The 17,553-nt window shown below is 37.7% G+C and overlaps 1 protein-coding gene across 1 annotated transcript; it reads right to left on the reverse strand.

Annotated features, from left to right (window-relative positions):
* Positions 1-5,400: 5,400 nt before the first annotated feature.
* PTH (parathyroid hormone) lies at positions 5,401-6,548 on the reverse strand. Its single transcript, XM_075047073.1, has 2 exons — positions 6,463-6,548; positions 5,401-5,674 (listed from the first exon to the last, which is right to left on the reverse strand). The coding sequence occupies exons 1-2, from the start codon at positions 6,546-6,548 to the stop codon at positions 5,401-5,403; spliced, it is 360 nt and encodes a 119-aa protein (XP_074903174.1).
* Positions 6,549-17,553: the final 11,005 nt, after the last annotated feature.

Below are 17,553 nucleotides of genomic sequence, written 5' to 3' on the forward strand. Positions count from 1 at the left end.
TGAGGCGGCCGTTGCTACGGCGTGGCCGGTAGCGGCGGGCCGAGCCCGGCGCCGCCTGAGGGCCGCTGCCGCTCCGGGGGTGGGCCGCGCCCCGCCCCGCCCCGCCCCGCCCCGCCGCGCCGCGCCGCCGTCAGCCGGCGGGGGCCGGATCGCGATCCCGCCGGGCGCCGCCGCAGGGTGTGCGGCCAAACAGGCGGAGCCTCCCGCCGAGGGTGGAGGCTGCCGGGCTGGGGGCCTGAGAGGCGGCGCTGGAGAGCGAGCGCCGCCCGCCGGCGGGAAGAGCGGCTCCTCGCCTCCCGCCCGCCGCCGCGGAGAGGTAACCGGGAAAGGTGATGCAGGCGAGCCGAGCTTTCCCCTGTAGAGCTACACTGAGGGGATGGTAACTGGGCGGCTGCCTTTCCGCTGGAGCTCAGTCAGCGCGTACACACAGGTGTTCTGAGGAAAAACCGTTGCCGGTTTTACGTGGCGGCACGCACCCGGCACCCTGGCCTCTAGCCCAGCCCCGTGGTGCTCTGGCACCGTCATCCGTCTGTCCCTGCCTGGCACAGAGGAAAAAGCCGAAGAAGGGTATAATGCAGTTTAGCTAGACGAGCTGACATCTCTGTGATCTCGACCTCCATCCTAAAACTGATTCCTGATTTAAATTACAACTGTTATTTTTAGGTTTGTGTAGCCCTATAGGTTGTATAGAGCCTCTGTAATCTGCAGTCTATTTAGGAATATTAGTGGATGTGGCTTTCATTCCGTAATACCCCAGCAGAACTATCATGTCCCACATTGTTGCCAACTTCAGTGTCCTGGAGCGTCACAGCTGTTAAGATGACGCTTAAGCCCTTTGCACTCCTCATGGGAGGAGAATAAAACAATACCAAGCCCCAACAGTGTTCAGGTCTAAAGACATTTGTCTCTTTTCTATGATATTCTCTATAGCATCATTATTAAATACAGGCAAAGCTTGACTTCCATATCAGATGAAAGACTGTAGAACCGTAGACAATAAGTATATTGAAGAAAATTGGAATTAGTGGAGAGTTTGGAAGGAGAAAGACAAGGAGAAAATCTCTGCCCAAGCTTTTGAATATTTCTCTGTTCTCCTTTGTGCATTGTGGGAAGCCAGTTTGGTTGCACAGTGGATATTTCGGGGTAGCCCCACTGTGAAGATCAACCACTATGTATGGGGTCTTCTCAGAGTCTCATAAAATGCTCTGGCTGGACCAGACCTCCCAGGGAAAACATGCAGGTAAGAGGGAACATGAGTCTATATCATACTGATGAGTATATTCATCCTGAGCAGGGCTTCTGATTCAACCTCTGGTGGAGGAAGTTGACAAATTTGCTGTCAGATTCTAGAGACTGGAACTCTACAGCCAATGCTTCTGGTGTGCTTCTTATGTATCTTACAGAGCATCCTCCTCTTTCAGGGACACCTAAGTATTGATCTAAACATTCAGTGAGTGTACACCTCTGGACTTGCCAGATGCATTAGCAGATCTGACTGCTTCAGGCAGGGAATATTAGATACGCAAGTTGTATACCTCATGCTCATTGGGGAGAGGAGGGAAAGAGGGGGCAAGACAGCAAGTATTTGTGTCTTTGCTATATTGAAATGCCCCATAAAAGACAGAAACTTTGCTACAATATGCAGCAAATCATGAATCTGTTAAACGAATTCTCTTTTCCATCCTTTAACAATAACCACAGATATAAACCACACAGTTCTGGAAAACCACCAGCAGAACAATGACAGCCAAGCAGCCCGCACAAAAGCTGCTAGAATGCACTAACTAGGTGAGGAGTCAGATGTTACATGCTGTTTAACAGTGAGCTGAGCAATATTAAACAGCAGTAGTTACAGCAGCCAAAGTTAGAAGCAGCTAAGAAAGCCAAATCACTAGCAGTTAAATCACCAGCAGTAGGTTTTACCTACAGATCTTACAATTTGTCTGGTTTTTATTAGGGTTCTTGTGATTTTGGCTTTGTTACTTTTTCATGTGTGGGGGTTTTTTTCACATGCTACTGTTTTACTTCCCCTGAGGATGGATATTGATATTAGTGCTTGTTTCAATGAGTCATGAGTGAGAGACGCAATTATATTTCTTTTCACTGAGAATTTTATAAAAAACAGCTGTGTACAATAGATACCCATCTGCATGGGATGGGTCTTCAAGGACACAGCTCTTAGCAAAAAGCCCTTGCCAGATCATAAAGCAAGGTTTTCTGCCTTGAAAGGCAGTATGTGTATAGAAACCACATTCTTCAGGGAGGAAAGAGGCCTTCTAGAGACACTCCATCTTTGGAAGGCTGATCCAGTGGATGAGAAGGCATGCGGACATAATGCTTTTCTAACTTTACCTCACTGGAACAGGGGACATAGTAAGTCTCCTCTGGCAGTCACATGCATGTCTAAGCCTGTTGTGAAGTACAGTATTTACATTTCTTACATCCAAGTGCACAACCTGGCATAGACTTAAGGCAGGTTCCAACGCATGCGTGGGAAAAGAACTCGAGCATACCCAAAAGTCATGCCACTATCTCCTCCAGTGACAGTGGCTGGAGATGAGATTTCAGCTCATACGAGCTAAAAGCTCCACATTCAGCCATGTGCAAGCTCAATTCTTCACCTCTCTTTCCTTGTTCTCTTTGAAAGATAGGTAGACAATGCCATTTATCTCTCCATACTGTTCATTTGTCATATCTTTATCATGCCTCTTTTTATTTATTTTCTGACTGCTGCTGTTACCATTTATTATCATATATGTGTGTTTCAGTGGCCCTATTATTTCTTACCATCCTCTTTCTAGTCCCCTTAATCTGTGAAAGAGAAATGACTAAAATTGCACGTTAGTCCAGGTGAAGATGAATCTTTGCAATATGTCATGATATTAAAATATTTTTGATAGCAGCCTCTGCCCCACTCTGAACATTTTTCTGTTTTGACTGCTGCTACACTGATCAGAGGTTTAAGCTGAAAAGCTGTAATAAATCAATTTTCTAGATAATTACCATTAGTAAGTAATTTCATTCAAATTACATCTTTTTTTCTAATGGGCATTACCTAGCACTAATTCATCTGCCACTGTGCTGTCTTTAGTCCTTCTGATGAGTCATACTGTATGTGGGCAAAGCAGACATTATTTTACCCATAAATGAGACAGTGCTGAGCATAGTTTGTCTGTGGCCATATTTCTAGCTAAACAGTGTTCAGTGGTGCATCATCCGTCTCTGACCCTGAAGCCCTTTGTAAGCAACAAATATTTTTTGAAGTGTACAGAAATTTAAAATATTTGTGTAAGCATCTTTCATCTACTGGATAGGTGAAGATTAGGACAAACAAGTGGTTTAGATAATAGAATTCTTTGTTTAGATCAAAAGGAAACAGTTTATGGATTTGGCACTTCACGATTATATACTTTCTGCACGTGTGTCATTATTGTAAGGGGACATAAATAGGTTTGTGCTAGGTAAACACCTTTTGTTTAACCATCAATATGATTTTGTGTGCAGGAAAGACAAAAGGAAAAATAAAAATTGCTTTCATCATTATTTTTGTATTTACATTGCTGTAATAAAATAAAATGGCTTAATAATCTTGCCTCAAATGCTAAATTATATCAGAATAGTTACAGGTCAGTCAGTCATTATGCTTTAAAATAATGTCCAAGAGCTTTTGGTCCACTTTATTTGGTAACACATAATTGAGACATAGGTACAAAAATGCAATTTTATTTCTTTAAGTTAGCACAGATGTCTGACAAAAGAATAAATAAAAAGTGCACTTTAAGGCCTTGATTCTACAAACAGACAAGTGGCATGGAATCCTTGCCTACATGTGGGGTGCACCGATGTGCACAGGCATAGCGTCTGCTTGCAGCATCACGACCTTTACATTACTAAAAGTATATCCAAGATGATTGTGAACTACAGTTCTCTAGTTACAAGTACCTTTCTAGCCTCCAGCAGATTGCATTTAAATTTGTAATGATTTATGAGTTTTTTACTAGGTTCCCCAAGGCGTGCTAGACATCAAACAAACAAATAAGTGATATGGGATCATACATACAGACACTTTGGCTTAGAGCAGCAATTCATCTTGGCCTGAGCTCTGGCAATAGCAAATTTGGAGGCAACCACCATTATTCCTACTGAGAAAATGTTCTTATTAGTCAGAAATGATTGAGGGTCCTAAGCACATATGTGCATATACCATTCAAAATAATTTTGTATTTGCTGGTTTTTTTAGAATTATTGTTATAATAATTGATTTTTTTCCCATCCATATTTATGTCTGATTCTTTTCAAGTCCTGTTTAGAATTTGAATATATTACAGCTAATGGTTCCTCTCCCAGGTTGATTTCTGCATGTTAATCGTTCTCATTCTGGGGATTTGGCAAACTGAGATCTCAATTCTACAAAAAATTGCACATGAAAATGAGTAATTTTATTTATGAGAGCCACTGGTCTCACAAACAAAAAATACTTACACGAGGCCTAACACAACATACAGAAATTCAGAGATAGCTAGTTTACAGAGAAAATGGGGGACAAAAAAAATATGTATTGCAAGATTTTTGTTTCAGTTTTAATTGCCTGGTATAGATTCATTTCCCAGTTCTATAGTTAGGGTCATGCTTAGATACGGGCTACCTTCTCTGCTCCCACTGTTTCTGCAGTTAATTATAGGTTGCCATCTTTTGGAGGAGGGGAATGTAAGCAAACCTTCCCTTCATTTCAGTATTTTGCAATATTTCATTCTTCTATTTCGTACAGAATTTGTTTTAATTTTATCCCATTGTACTTTAGTCTTAGGCTTTGTCTTCCTACTTTAATTTTTTATGTTTGCACTCTTTAATCCTAAATTATTATCATGCAGCTTTTGCTATGTAATTAATGTCCATCTGATTTTAGGCCTTCTTCTGAAAATAAATGTGGATTTAAGTTTACATATTTTTGTTAGTACAAAGTTAAACAAAATTTAACCCTAGGCAAAATGGTGCCCTATTCTGGAGCCAGGTTCTACTGCATTTATTCATTGTTGGTTAACAGTACAAGTAGGCCTAGTGATTACATACAAATGCTGTCCATGTAAGAGTAGTAGAACTGGTCTTAAATAATTTTTCAACTTTCTTACTGTTTCAGGTTTCTTTTTCTTTTTATGCTGGAAATTTATAAGATACATTAGCGATTTAAAAGATACCCAGAAATTAGCAGCAATGGTCATGGGCGGACTGTAAATACATTTATTATTTGGTTGTGAAATGTCTAACTCAATGGGGCTACAATCTTGAATAGAGCCTATAATCCTTATTGCAGTTTGAATAAATAATAATAAATGCCCTACTTGATCAATGATATACAGACACGTGCTTACTTGGACAGACATAATGCTCTGGCCTTTTTCATTATGGCTTTGTTTTAAAGAGTACATCCATGTAAGCTTTGTCCAGATCGATGGATTTCTTCTGCATTGCTGCCCGCAAATGCTCAGGGAGCAGCCTCCGACTTCTTATCTCACCCAGGACAATATCATCCTTGTTTCGAGGCCTCTGGGTCCTAGCATCCTCGAGGGCACTGTGCACATCCTGCAGTTTCATCTGAAGCCAGTCCTGTCTCTCCACGGTGTGTCGATGCTCTCCAAGGTTATGCATTAATTGCATCTCACTCACTGATCTTTTCCTGCATGAAAGAAAAGCAAAGAAAGAGACTCATAGTGGCCCTACTTGAATTCTAGATCCTCACTCAAAACCCCAGGTTTGGGAACTTTTGTGAGGTATCGCAATACAGAGCTGTAGCCTACCTTTGTAAGGGATAGAATGACGTCTGGAGAAGAGAAGGAGGGTGGATGGTGATTTGTTATTGGTAATGGGTATATTAGTGAGAAGGCATCAAAAATGGGAAGTAATCCAGTTTTGTGACAATATTGTGTGACTATATATTTATCATTTATTTGAGCTGTTGTAGATTAGCTTAGGGCTTATATGATAATAGGTAACTGATGAATAAAACTATGGCATTTATTCAGTGGTAGTTTTCTGTGAACACTAGAGCTAAGGAAGCATGATTTCCTGTGGATTTGTGTCTCAATGCTGATTGATGTTAGTGTCTAAGCGCGAGTTCCAGCTACATTCTTGCACAGTAAAAAAGATGCTCTGCTGTGTATACCCCCCCCCAAGTGTCTAATAAGAGATGCAGCTTACCCAATTATATTCCTAAAAGAACAATTATATGATTTTTCTCCCTCTACTCAGCTGCCTATTTTCAAAAAACGTGTAAGAATTCAAATTATCTAAGATCTCTACAGCTGTATCTAGAGGACAGAATTTGGCTAGCTTCTCCAAAGGGTTCAAAAGCAGGGACAGAAAGACTGACATACACATGAACTTACATACAGACAAAACAACCATGTTCTCAAGAACAGCTAAAGTCACCCTCCAAACTTTGGAAGTGCATAATAATGTACTTACATCATTGGTCTTCCATCAGAGTTTGTAAAAAAGCATATGGCATATAAAATGATCGCAGTCCTGGCCAGGTTTTTTATAGAAGTCATTTTGCCTACAAAGATAGAAATGAATACCTGTATAAATCTGTATTTCAAGTAATTTCTGTTAATTCCCAAAAAAATTAGTTTAGAAAAAAAGTTGAAGACAGACATCAGAGAAGTGATTTTGAAAAATACTTTTTCGTGAAATGGGTTAGATCAAGAAATGCAAATGAAGAGTTTAGTTCTAATACTAATTTTATAAGCAACTTTGTAGGCAAGTCTAAGAACTTTGGTCAGCCTTAGTTGCCCTGCATCATCATCATATAGGTACCCAGCTCTTGGATAATTGGGTGAAAAGCACCATGTTATTCCACCACCACCACTACTACTACTACTATAAAAATAATTTATACTTTATATGCTCTAAGTATGTTGAAATACTTGTATATAGCTATGCAAGTGAAAAGTTTTGTTCTTTTATCTATTTCTTTTGCAAATTCTTTAGAATGAAGAGGCTGACACTTTTCTTGACAATTTTGCATAAAGGCATAACTCTACTGAGTTATGTCATTCCCCATTTAATTACATAAGAGAAATCTGAATTGAGCCCCTCATCTTTTTCAGTGATAATCCTGCATTGCCAGTATGATTTCACTCTGCTTTGTACTTCATCAGCAAAACTACCACTTGGGATATATTTGAAAAATATTTATTACTGGTGATGCGACAACAGGCAGAAATGACACAGTCCAAATACCAGTTTCCAGTTTGGATTTCCAGTATTGGCAGCCAGAAAAGGCATCTTTTTGTGATAGCTTAAGAAATTTGATACAGAGTAGCTGAAACTTAAGAAATATAAAACTCCACAATGCCATTTTTGCAAAATTTTCTGCAGCTTTACTCTAGGTCAGAAAAGCATTTATTACATGGTATCTTACATGATAATATGAATGTGGTCCTAGCAGTCCATCTAACCCAATATTATAAATTCAGGAGTTGGATTCACTTCAAGATATTTCTAACTGTCTCAGATTTTTTCATTTCACAAATTTGGTTCAGATAATAAAACAGTTTGATCTAACTAATATTCACTTTATTTTTAAGATAGTCTGGAAAGAAGCTAATGTAAAAATGAATAAAGAATAAATAATAAAATTTTCTAAATAAGTCCTCTAAAGAACTTGGAAATAAAATAGAGTATACTTACTAGATAGTATCTTGAACAGATTTCTGGTTTGGGTCTGTCGGCAGATGACTGTCTCTTGATGTCAAGTATATTTAAAGACTACTGAATTGGTTTAGTGGACCCCTTAAATGTAACTTTAAAATAGAGCTTCTAAGTAACTTAGAAGCCCTTTTATTGTCTCAGTTGATGTCACTCTCAACACACACCCTCCTGACCCTCATGTACCCACCCTCAGATGCTTTGTTAATTTGGCATTTACAGGGAAAAGAAAGGTCTCAGCAAAAAGAAAGTATCCTGGATAGCTGTGAAGAAGTTTGACATTTAAATTCAGATTCCCTGTTACTCATAGAATTGTGCCCAAGATAACATGATCTCTGAAGCTGTTGGAAGGATTTGCAAAGAAAACTTTGTGTTGTTAAATGCAGGCAGGTAAAAAATTAGGTAGTGAGGTTAGTGATCTACAAATGCAAGAATAAAACAAATATTGAAAAACTAACATCTCTAATACTTGTGGGAAGTGAGAATAGTCACTTCAGGTCAGATGCTAGATTTCTTTGTGAAAGAATATATTGGAGAGGAGCAGAAGCCCTAGGATGATAGAAGATCATGTTTTTAATGAGAAGCTGGTGGTACTGAAAAGTTGTTAAAATACAGTGTTAGACCCTCACTGTTCTGTTATACCTATTCCTGTATAGGTATATATCTCTGAAATGCGCTAGATAAAACAGAGGCATTTGAAAAGGCCATGATATAAATTAGTACCTTATAAGTTTTGGAAAAGAAATATAGAACTCTTTGCCTACATTCTAAGAAGTGAAATGTGTAAATCAGCAATACTTTCCCATATGTATGAAGAAAGATTATTTTTGGCTGCAATATATTTTTCCTACATTAGAATCTTCTTGTAAGTTCCAGCATATTTCTCCAGGGAAAAAAAAAAAAAAAAGAAAAAGTTTACATCTGCACATTTTAACACACCATTTGGAAGCTATTATTGCATTTACCATTACGCTATATACCTGTTGTATTTCACAAAGAGGTAAAAAAGATATTTTATAATATTGATTTACATAGATGGTATTCTCATGGGGAAAGGAAGGGAAGAACCAGAAACTCCAAAAAGCTCTAAAGAGATCTCATTGTTCCCTCAGTAAATAGTAAACTGAGGAGTAAAGAAATAATCCACTTAAACAAGTTCGAGAAAACAGGGTGGTAGAGATGGCTTCCAACATTATACTGTCAGTTGTCAATATCCTTCCACCTATACACAAAAAAGAGCATACAGTTTATGGGGATGATGTTTTGTTAGTAGATTTGTATCTGATGTGGCCACTAGGGATACTAATCTGAAGGCTTTAGTGACTAAAAATGTACAATGGACATGGCATGCCAGGAAAGGATTTGAAAAATCTCTACACAGTTGATGATGAAAGGCTCCATTTTTCAGATTTTACTATGCAAAACCTTTAATGCAAAGCCTCAAGGCAGTATTTTTACAGAGGCCTGGCATTCATATGGAACCTCTAGCATATGACAGGAAAGCCTTAACTAAAGGACAGACATTAGAAAATCTAGTGTCTGTATACAAAAAAATAATGCTTTCATATAAACTGGCAGCAACTGATAGCAAAATTTGGCAACAAGCCATTAGTAACAATTGCAAAATGAGTGTTAGCAGACTTGAGTTGCCAATGTTATTCTTTTAGTTGCAGTTGCATCCCTTACAACACACATGTAAATCTGGAAGAGACACCAGGCTGGAGCTTTGAATAAAACTGAGAGAGAGTAAACACCAGAGTATGGTGTTGTAATTGAAAATACATAATTCACTTCAGGCAACTTATAGTATTTTAGTGCGGATGCCCTTAAACAAGATGTAATTTTAGCTGGTTTGTTTGCCGCATACCTAGTCTTTAAAACAACTCTAAAATAGGATTTCTTGTTCATTGTCATATTTATTCAAAGGTACTAAATAGGCTGTACCTAAAATCTCAAAGATGGCTAAACTTGATACTTTAAAAATAATCACATCTGAAAAAATACATAAGACAAATTAGAATTGCACTGTTTGCCTCAGATGAGTGAAGATGCAAAAATAATAAAAATAATAAAATATGAAATATATACCCCAGTATTTGTAAACAAATAGAGCCTGTGATGGTAATTAAAGAAACTTTAAATTATGGCTCAAAATTGGCATAGCCTTATCTGTTTATGCAGAAACAATAACTTATTTGATTTGGTTGTTTATCTCTGATATCCAGAAATTATGTTATTTGAAAATACAGCTGCTAATAGCTTATCCCATGTTATCTTATTTGCTAAACTTGGTATATCAAAAGTGGGAATGACAGATAATGGACCAAATGAATATAGTTCTTTCACAAAATACTGTAATTGTGTACATGTTTGTTTGGACACATTGTATCCAGTCTATAATGATGAGCTGAAAATGGTATTGAGCTCTTTTAATGTTTCAGAAAGATGAAGATTCATGTTCAGATTTGAATTTTTCTCTTTCTTAAGCATCCTTTTTAAAAATTCAGTTCTCTTTGGGGCACTACTTAATGGAAAAGCTGAACCCAGGAAACCAGGGCTAGCACCTGCTGAAATGCTCTTCAGTACGAGGCTTAAGACTACCCAAATTTATAGACACAACGGTGAAAAAGAGGTATATAAATTCTTATGACAGAAAGAAAAAATAACATATTATCTCCTCAATGAAAAGGCATTTCATGATCCTTTGTAGGTATAAGACTGTATATAAATACAATGACAAAATATGGGTGAAAAAAACCCCAAGTGTCTTAGGAAATTACCATCTACTAGTGAGGGTACATTTCTAGTGCCTACAAATGAGGACTGACCTACAAGTGACTATTTTTGCTTCTCTCAGAATAAGAGGAGGGAAAACACAGTGGATTCTGAGTTTCTGTATTCTGAAAACAGCAGGCCGTGAATGAGTTGATGCATGAAACAGTGGGTACAATTGAATAGAGCAGTCAAGAAACTATAAACCATTAAATGTTTCAAGTATCTACTAGACAAAGGCAACCAATTCAGAAATTGATTGCAAACTATTGGTGTATATGTTGCTTTACCAATACTGAAATTTCTTTTCCTTTCAGAGAGGAAGAAGTGAGAGCAGGTAGCTTTTTATGAGACTTAGGCTGAAATCCAATCATGCCTAGAAGATCGTAGTTCACATTTGTGATTATTTCTTCACGTACGCCAGAAAACTGTCTCAGGCTAGATCTAAGCTTGAACTGAGTGTTCTCTTTTATCTATCATCTAAAACCATAGAATGTTCTACTGGAAATGAGGCAATATAGCAATATACTCAAGAGTTTATTACAGTAATGGCTTCTCTATGCCATGAGACATTATAGACATCAAAAAAGGGCATGGCACTTCTGAAGATGAGGGAGAGGGCTGAAGAACTGAAGATGCTGCAATCACAGTGTGGGAGGGAAGAGCTTACCACAGCCTTTTCCTCTGACAAGACTTTTTCTTGATCAGTCAGAGAACTACCCTTCCCTGACCTTCCCTTATAGATTGTACAGATACTTGAATCAACTGTGCATGAAAAAATCTCTGTGTTGCTTTGTTTGCAGGTGGCATGCCACTTATGTTGAATTTGTGCCATTGAATGCAATCAGACTACAGAGTTGAAAACAAGTGAAAAGCAATTAGACAGATTTTACAGCCAGGTGGGTGAACAATGACCATATTCTAAAAATTCTGAATTCTTTATAATCTACTTCATATATTCTATTCATTTTGTCAGGGAAAAATATTATACTGCATCTTGAAATTAAACACATCTTGAGGTACATTACTGGAATATGGTTACAGGACACAAAGCTTTCTAGAATTATACTCTTAAGTGACTAAAGCATATTTTCACAAATTAATTATGTAATCTGGTATATTAATATTCCTACAGAATTCTTCATCCTCTAGATTTGAGCCTTAAATACAGCAGTCGGATTATTTTTGTGCTATTTACAAAAGTAGGCTTTTTCCACTTTGCTTGTTCCAGTGGGTAGTTACAGATAAAATGCTTTCTAACTGCAACTATGGCTAAGAGAAAATTAGTAGATCATTGAGCAAGGGAACAAAGTAGTTGGTGACACACTGGATGATTGGTGAGGCAACCTTTCTAAATGTGTCCAAGGAATGTTTCTGCCTTGACACAATGAAAAGCCAAAGTGACAGTCAGTAAACTCTTTAGAACTTCACTTGATTGACAAGATTTGTGGCTTTTCAAATACCACAGCAGCATGTTTGGTAATTTATGTAAGCAATGTTGGGTATCTTCAGGTGTTTTTTGGGTTCTTGCAGCTAGAGGAACCTTCAGCCACATGCCAGCTTCCAGTTAGATGAAAAACAGCACAGAGACTTATGTGAAAATCAAAATATGGCCCATCACAGTTTTAGTTTGTGTGCAGTCTGCTTCATACCATGCATTTTTAGCAGCCACTGGCAAATGTGAATTTTGGAAATAATTGCTTGCCAGTGTATTTTTCTCCAGTTACATAAAATCTTTCATCTGAGAATCACAATGTTGCTGAATCTCCCTGATTTCTTTCTGAGGAAGGTATATAGTGATGATGTTTGTTTCTAGGTTATGGACATTTAGACAAAGACAGATTAAATGTAAACATAACTGAGAAAAAGATCAGAGAGAAAACAGAAGCTGGTGGATTCTAGTCCCAGTCACCTAACTTTAAGTACACTTCCTTATCTAGGGAGATAAACTGGACACTGTAATGATAATTGTGATCCAGATTATTTCTAGTTTTCACTGCTTAAATGAAACATACAATATCTGAATGGACACCCCCTTTTGCTCTCAATGTAACTTAGCCATGTTATCTAAGAGATATCCAGTTTATCATAGAATTTCTCTATTGACCTATCATGGACAAGCCAGGCTTTGATGATATGATCATGAATGTATGAGTGTTTGCTCTGTGCATGCCACCCTATACCATGGCTGCATAGAATTTCACATAGCATTACATGGCTGTTTTGAAGCCTAAATGGAGAGCCCTGCTTACCTCATCTCTCTTGCATGAGAAGAATCTGAAGCTTGATGAAACAGCCCAGAGCAGCTTGGAGGAATGCTAAAATGGCTGTTAAGGAAAATCATGAAGTTGAGGTACCTCTTAGTCTCTACAGAGACATATTTCAGTGGTCAGTAACAAGAATGCTATTGTGCATCATGAACATGCAAGAAAGCCATGAAAAGCCATGGTTAGTTTCAACACATACATATTGGCACATTTTTAAAGTACTGTTAGTGAATTGTAAACTAAATATATAATTATTTATAGAATTGTGTGTGAAAGAATAGGTTTTAGTTCAGATTTAAAACTTCTGCTAAATTATTTTACAGTCAGTGATTACTTAGTGGGATATTAGCCCTCATGACACTGAAACACCATGCTGTCAATGTTTTGCTGAATTCATTGCTATAATGAACAATACAGTACTTCATGACCTTTTTCAGTAGATAGGAGGCTGGTACAGTACTCAAAACTGCTGTTGGATCATCGGATTTTGGGGATCAATACCAAATTGAATTATGCATATGCATATGCACACATACATGTAGTCATATATAGGGCAGAGTGTTTATTGGCCTATTACTGGCTCTAAATACTTTGTGCAGGCTTGAGTTCCCTTTTAATGACATGCAGTGTAGCTGGAGCTCTAATGAGGGCCCATGTTCCTTTTTGTCATCCTTTAAATGGACATGGCATCCCTGACAAGCCACACAAGGAGACCAGTTTCGAGAGCACAAGTAATCCCAGAGGGAAATGCATCTAACACTGAAACAGGGGTGAGTCTAAAATCCACCCCCGCTCCTTTTCCAGTCTGAAGCACCTCACTCAACACTTCAGGATTCAGGAGCCCTTTCTTCAGCATACATCTGCACACACAGGCACGTATGTGCACCTTCTATAAAATCATCATTTTAAAAACAATTAAGACATTTACTAAAAAGGTTTGAGTAATTAAATATTAGTGTCCACTTGGGAGGTAGGGACCAGCAGATATCTACAAGTATCAGGTTTGACCTAACAAAACCATTGTAAGAATGAACGTGCTAGCTCTGCATAAAATCACCATGAAGACTCAGAATGATACAGGATGGAACAATGAAGGTCTGCATGTTTTATGCAGGTAGCCACATATTTTTCTATCCTTCCTACTGAAAAGACATTTCAAGTTCATATTCCCATATTTTCTGCAGTCACTGCAGATGAGCAGATAGCATCCAAGTAAACAATCTGGAGCTTGATGAAATCTCATGGGAATGATGAGTACAATTTACAAATGAATGATGACATTTCAGACCTTTTCTTCAATCCAGTGAATGTCCTGAAAAAATCTTAGTCCGTAGTCAGCTGAAAAACCTTAAAACATAGAGAATTGGCAAAAATCATTGTTTTGTTTGGGTTTTGAAAGAAGATACTGTGCTAGGTGCTATGCAAACTTGCAAGAAGATGCAGACCCCCTAATAATGGTGTTACTAAGGTCAAAAAATGTGTTGTATTTTATACGAAACTTTTTATTATTTGAGATATTAATTACAGCAAATAAAATGTTTTAAGTTATATATTAAAGACCTTGTCCCAGAAATGAAGTCCTTTAAATGAAAACTTCTAGGTACAAAACTTATTGAAGACTAACTCAGTAGTTAAATATTTTGACCAGAAGTTTCTTCAATATATTCTCTTAATGTATTTGTACATATTTTTATACTGTTTTCTAAAGGGATATACTTTTTCTGTATTTTCCCTGCTTTATTTAATCAATCCTTTTCACTAAATTTTTAGCTGGATTATTAATAGTTGTCAAAATCAAATTCTTGAATTGATAGTTTTCTTTTGCAGAACTCAAAAGATATTTTAAATGGTTGCATTTTATTTAAATTATGTGTATATTTTAAACCCTTCTATGTTGACCAGTAATTTTCTCGAAACTCATTTTTCTTCTTAGACCTTCCTGAAATATCAGTACTAACATGAAATTCTTATAGTAATTCTCATAATCTAGTTCATCAAGAAGTATAGCACTTTATATGCTTTTTGAGCATCAGTCACTTCCTGTTCTGTTTTTTACTTCATTCGTTTCTCTGGTTGGATTTGACAATGTAGTCTATGAGAAAATTGACTTTATAGTAAGATGTATGGGTCTTGGTGCTTAACAGTTATTTGCTTTTGTTTCTTTGTTTCTCTGTTTCTCTATGTTGAGCCAGTGAGATTCAAAAGAATAAAAAATTGGAGTTTGGCTCTACAGATCATCACCCTGGCCTTTTCTACTACGATCTTCCAGAGAGGAGAGTGTTATTCTTAACTGTAGTGGTAGTTTCAGTGAGTTAGATAGATTATACTTGTCAGTATGTCTCTTAAATCTTCCTTGCTGACATGCATGTTTCTCTTCTCTCACAAAGCTATACAGACTATCTCAATTTAAAATTTTTCTTGTTAAACTGTTCAGTCCTCTGCTTAGCCTCTGCTGAAATCTTCCTAGGCTATGTCTCTTCTTCCGTATGAAATTCAGACTCTTCTAGGCTTTTTGTAAAAGGCATAGATCCCCACTTTCATGCACTGGACATTGTCATTTTAATCTATGCAGTTTGGGTTAGGATATGAACAAATCAAAGTTTGCTTAGCTTGCACTATGCATGAATGACAATATAGAATGCTGAGTAGTGAAGGACCTAACCCTGTATTTCTGCCCTCATTTTCTGCTACCCTTTGTTTTACATTGTGACGTCCCTATCTCGTAGGCTAGACTAGTGAAGGTGAGAATTAACCAGTTCTGCCTAAGCAAGTCACTTCATTTTCCATGCTTCCTAGTCCTTATTAAAATGGTCATCCCTATAGAATCCTGTCCCTAACTTTATTTTTTCTGCGGTAATCCCTATGTTAGGGACAGGCTTTTCTCTATTAGCCAGATAAATTTCCTCCTCTTTGCCCTCTTCTACTGCCCACTACCAAAACAATTGGCTGTTTTTCAATATTTAAGAAAAGATAACAATGACTATATAGAGACAAATATTTATATATAAAAAAGCAGAATCTGTAAGAAGCAGCCCAAACCTACACTATCCTACTACAAACTGTTCCTTCCCTTCCTGTAAATTGTACAATTCTGTATGACAGAATTCATACCATATTCAAGGTTGTCAACTCTTTGAGTATGGATTGTATTTTTTCATAAATTCTTATGCAGTTATCATCCTGTAGCAGTAACAATGGGCTTCGTAGTTTTACAGTGATCCTACATATGCATCTTAGAAAACAGAGGATCATGTAAAGGAAGGATTCTGAGCCATCATCCCTAGCAGCCTTGTGAAATTAAAGATCAGAATAAGTTAGGCAATTACTGCATTAGTTTTCCCAAGATTAGTGCCCCTTCTCCTCTCTCATACACTGGGAAACTCCTTTAAAAGGAGTCTCTGCATATCTCTGTAATACAAAGGGCCTGAAAAACAAAGGCATGATCAGAAGCTAATAGGAGATAGGGCGTACTAATGCGCAAACAGATGCCGAGGCAATAGTAGCATCCTAGACCCCCAAATCTCTTTTTATCTGAGAGATCTATAAACATTTGTGAGAGTATAAATTTACCAAGGTGCAGAGAGGAGATGGCTTGAGCTAACAGTTTGTTTTCGTTCCATGCTAGCATCTGTGCTGTAACTATAGGAACGGACTCTATAAATAGCCCAACCCAGTTACCTTTTTCAGAACTTCAGGGATGGCTAATCCCCAAAATAGATGAATTACATAACTCTGTTCTCTAAACATACTCATTCACTCTGCAAATTGGGTTCTTTGCGCACCACTGTAAAATTAGTTGCATCCCTCTAGCTTACATTCAATACTCACTGGAGCAGTTGTTCAGTTGACATAGTTGTACTAACTCAAAGGAGCAATGCTAATTTTCGGCATCTGAGGACTTGGACTTTGCAGATATTTGTTGAAGTGCATTTAAAAAGAAGAGCAGATCTGAAATATCAGACTATAACACTGATTCTAAATTTAAATTAGGTAGGTGCAAAAAGACGTATTTTTGACGCACTAGGCTGGATGTACATGGCTGAGTTATATGAGGGGGAGCAAATATTCAAACTGAATCATGCACATTTGCAAGACTGTCCTTGAACTTAAGGTTACAACAGAAGCCAGAGAAGTGTTTCTTCCTCTGGAAAACAATAGTATTTGAGAAGCGCCACATACTATGGGGAAGATCTCATTCTGGAGTTCTGCAACCTGTCCTTAAATAAGCAACTGTACACAAACCTGGACCCAGTGTATTTTAAGTGGAATTGCCATTCTTGGATCAAATGCTAACTCTCCAAAACTCTTAAGGGCCTTTTACAGTGAAGTTCTGTATTGGAAATATTTGCAAACAGAGTACCACAGGAATCATTAATGCATGCAATTTTATGTCCGGTTACTGCCTTCTCAAGCTGAGCAATCACATATGTCACTGCTACAGTGGCCTAGCAGCCTAATAATGTAAGGAGAGGACATTGCATTGGAGTGGGCAGATCTGAAGACACACATGCTCAAATATGACCTCATCACATTACGGATATACTTAGAGGAATAGTATCCTTCCAGGAAAGAGTGCTCTACAGCTGTGTTACCGCCAATGCCTGAACAGGTCTCTTGCTCATGGTAATTCTCATACCATCTTTGAGGGAAGAGTTACTTGATGCATTTTACAGATGAGCAAATAGAAATAGGAAAAACTATGTCCACAAATCTCAAAGCTGAAATCTACCTAGAATGATAGGAAATATCACCAAAAGGCCCCTGCATCACTGTGTGCAAGTGGAGATACTTCCCCATAAAAGTGGTC

This window comes from Buteo buteo, chromosome 16 (assembly GCF_964188355.1).
Source record: "Buteo buteo chromosome 16, bButBut1.hap1.1, whole genome shotgun sequence".
Lineage (NCBI taxonomy): Eukaryota > Metazoa > Chordata > Aves > Accipitriformes > Accipitridae > Buteo > Buteo buteo.

What these genes read in the sequence shown, in the direction of transcription:
- PTH (XM_075047073.1), bottom strand. Translation starts at nt 6,548, where the DNA reads ATGACTTCTATAAAAAACCTGGCCAGGACTGCGATCATTTTATATGCC. An exon ending in TCTGATGGAAGACCAATGAT is followed by an intron (nt 5,675 to 6,462) that starts GTAAGTACATTA and finishes TCTTTCATGCAG; the next exon opens with GAAAAGATCAGTGAGTGAGA.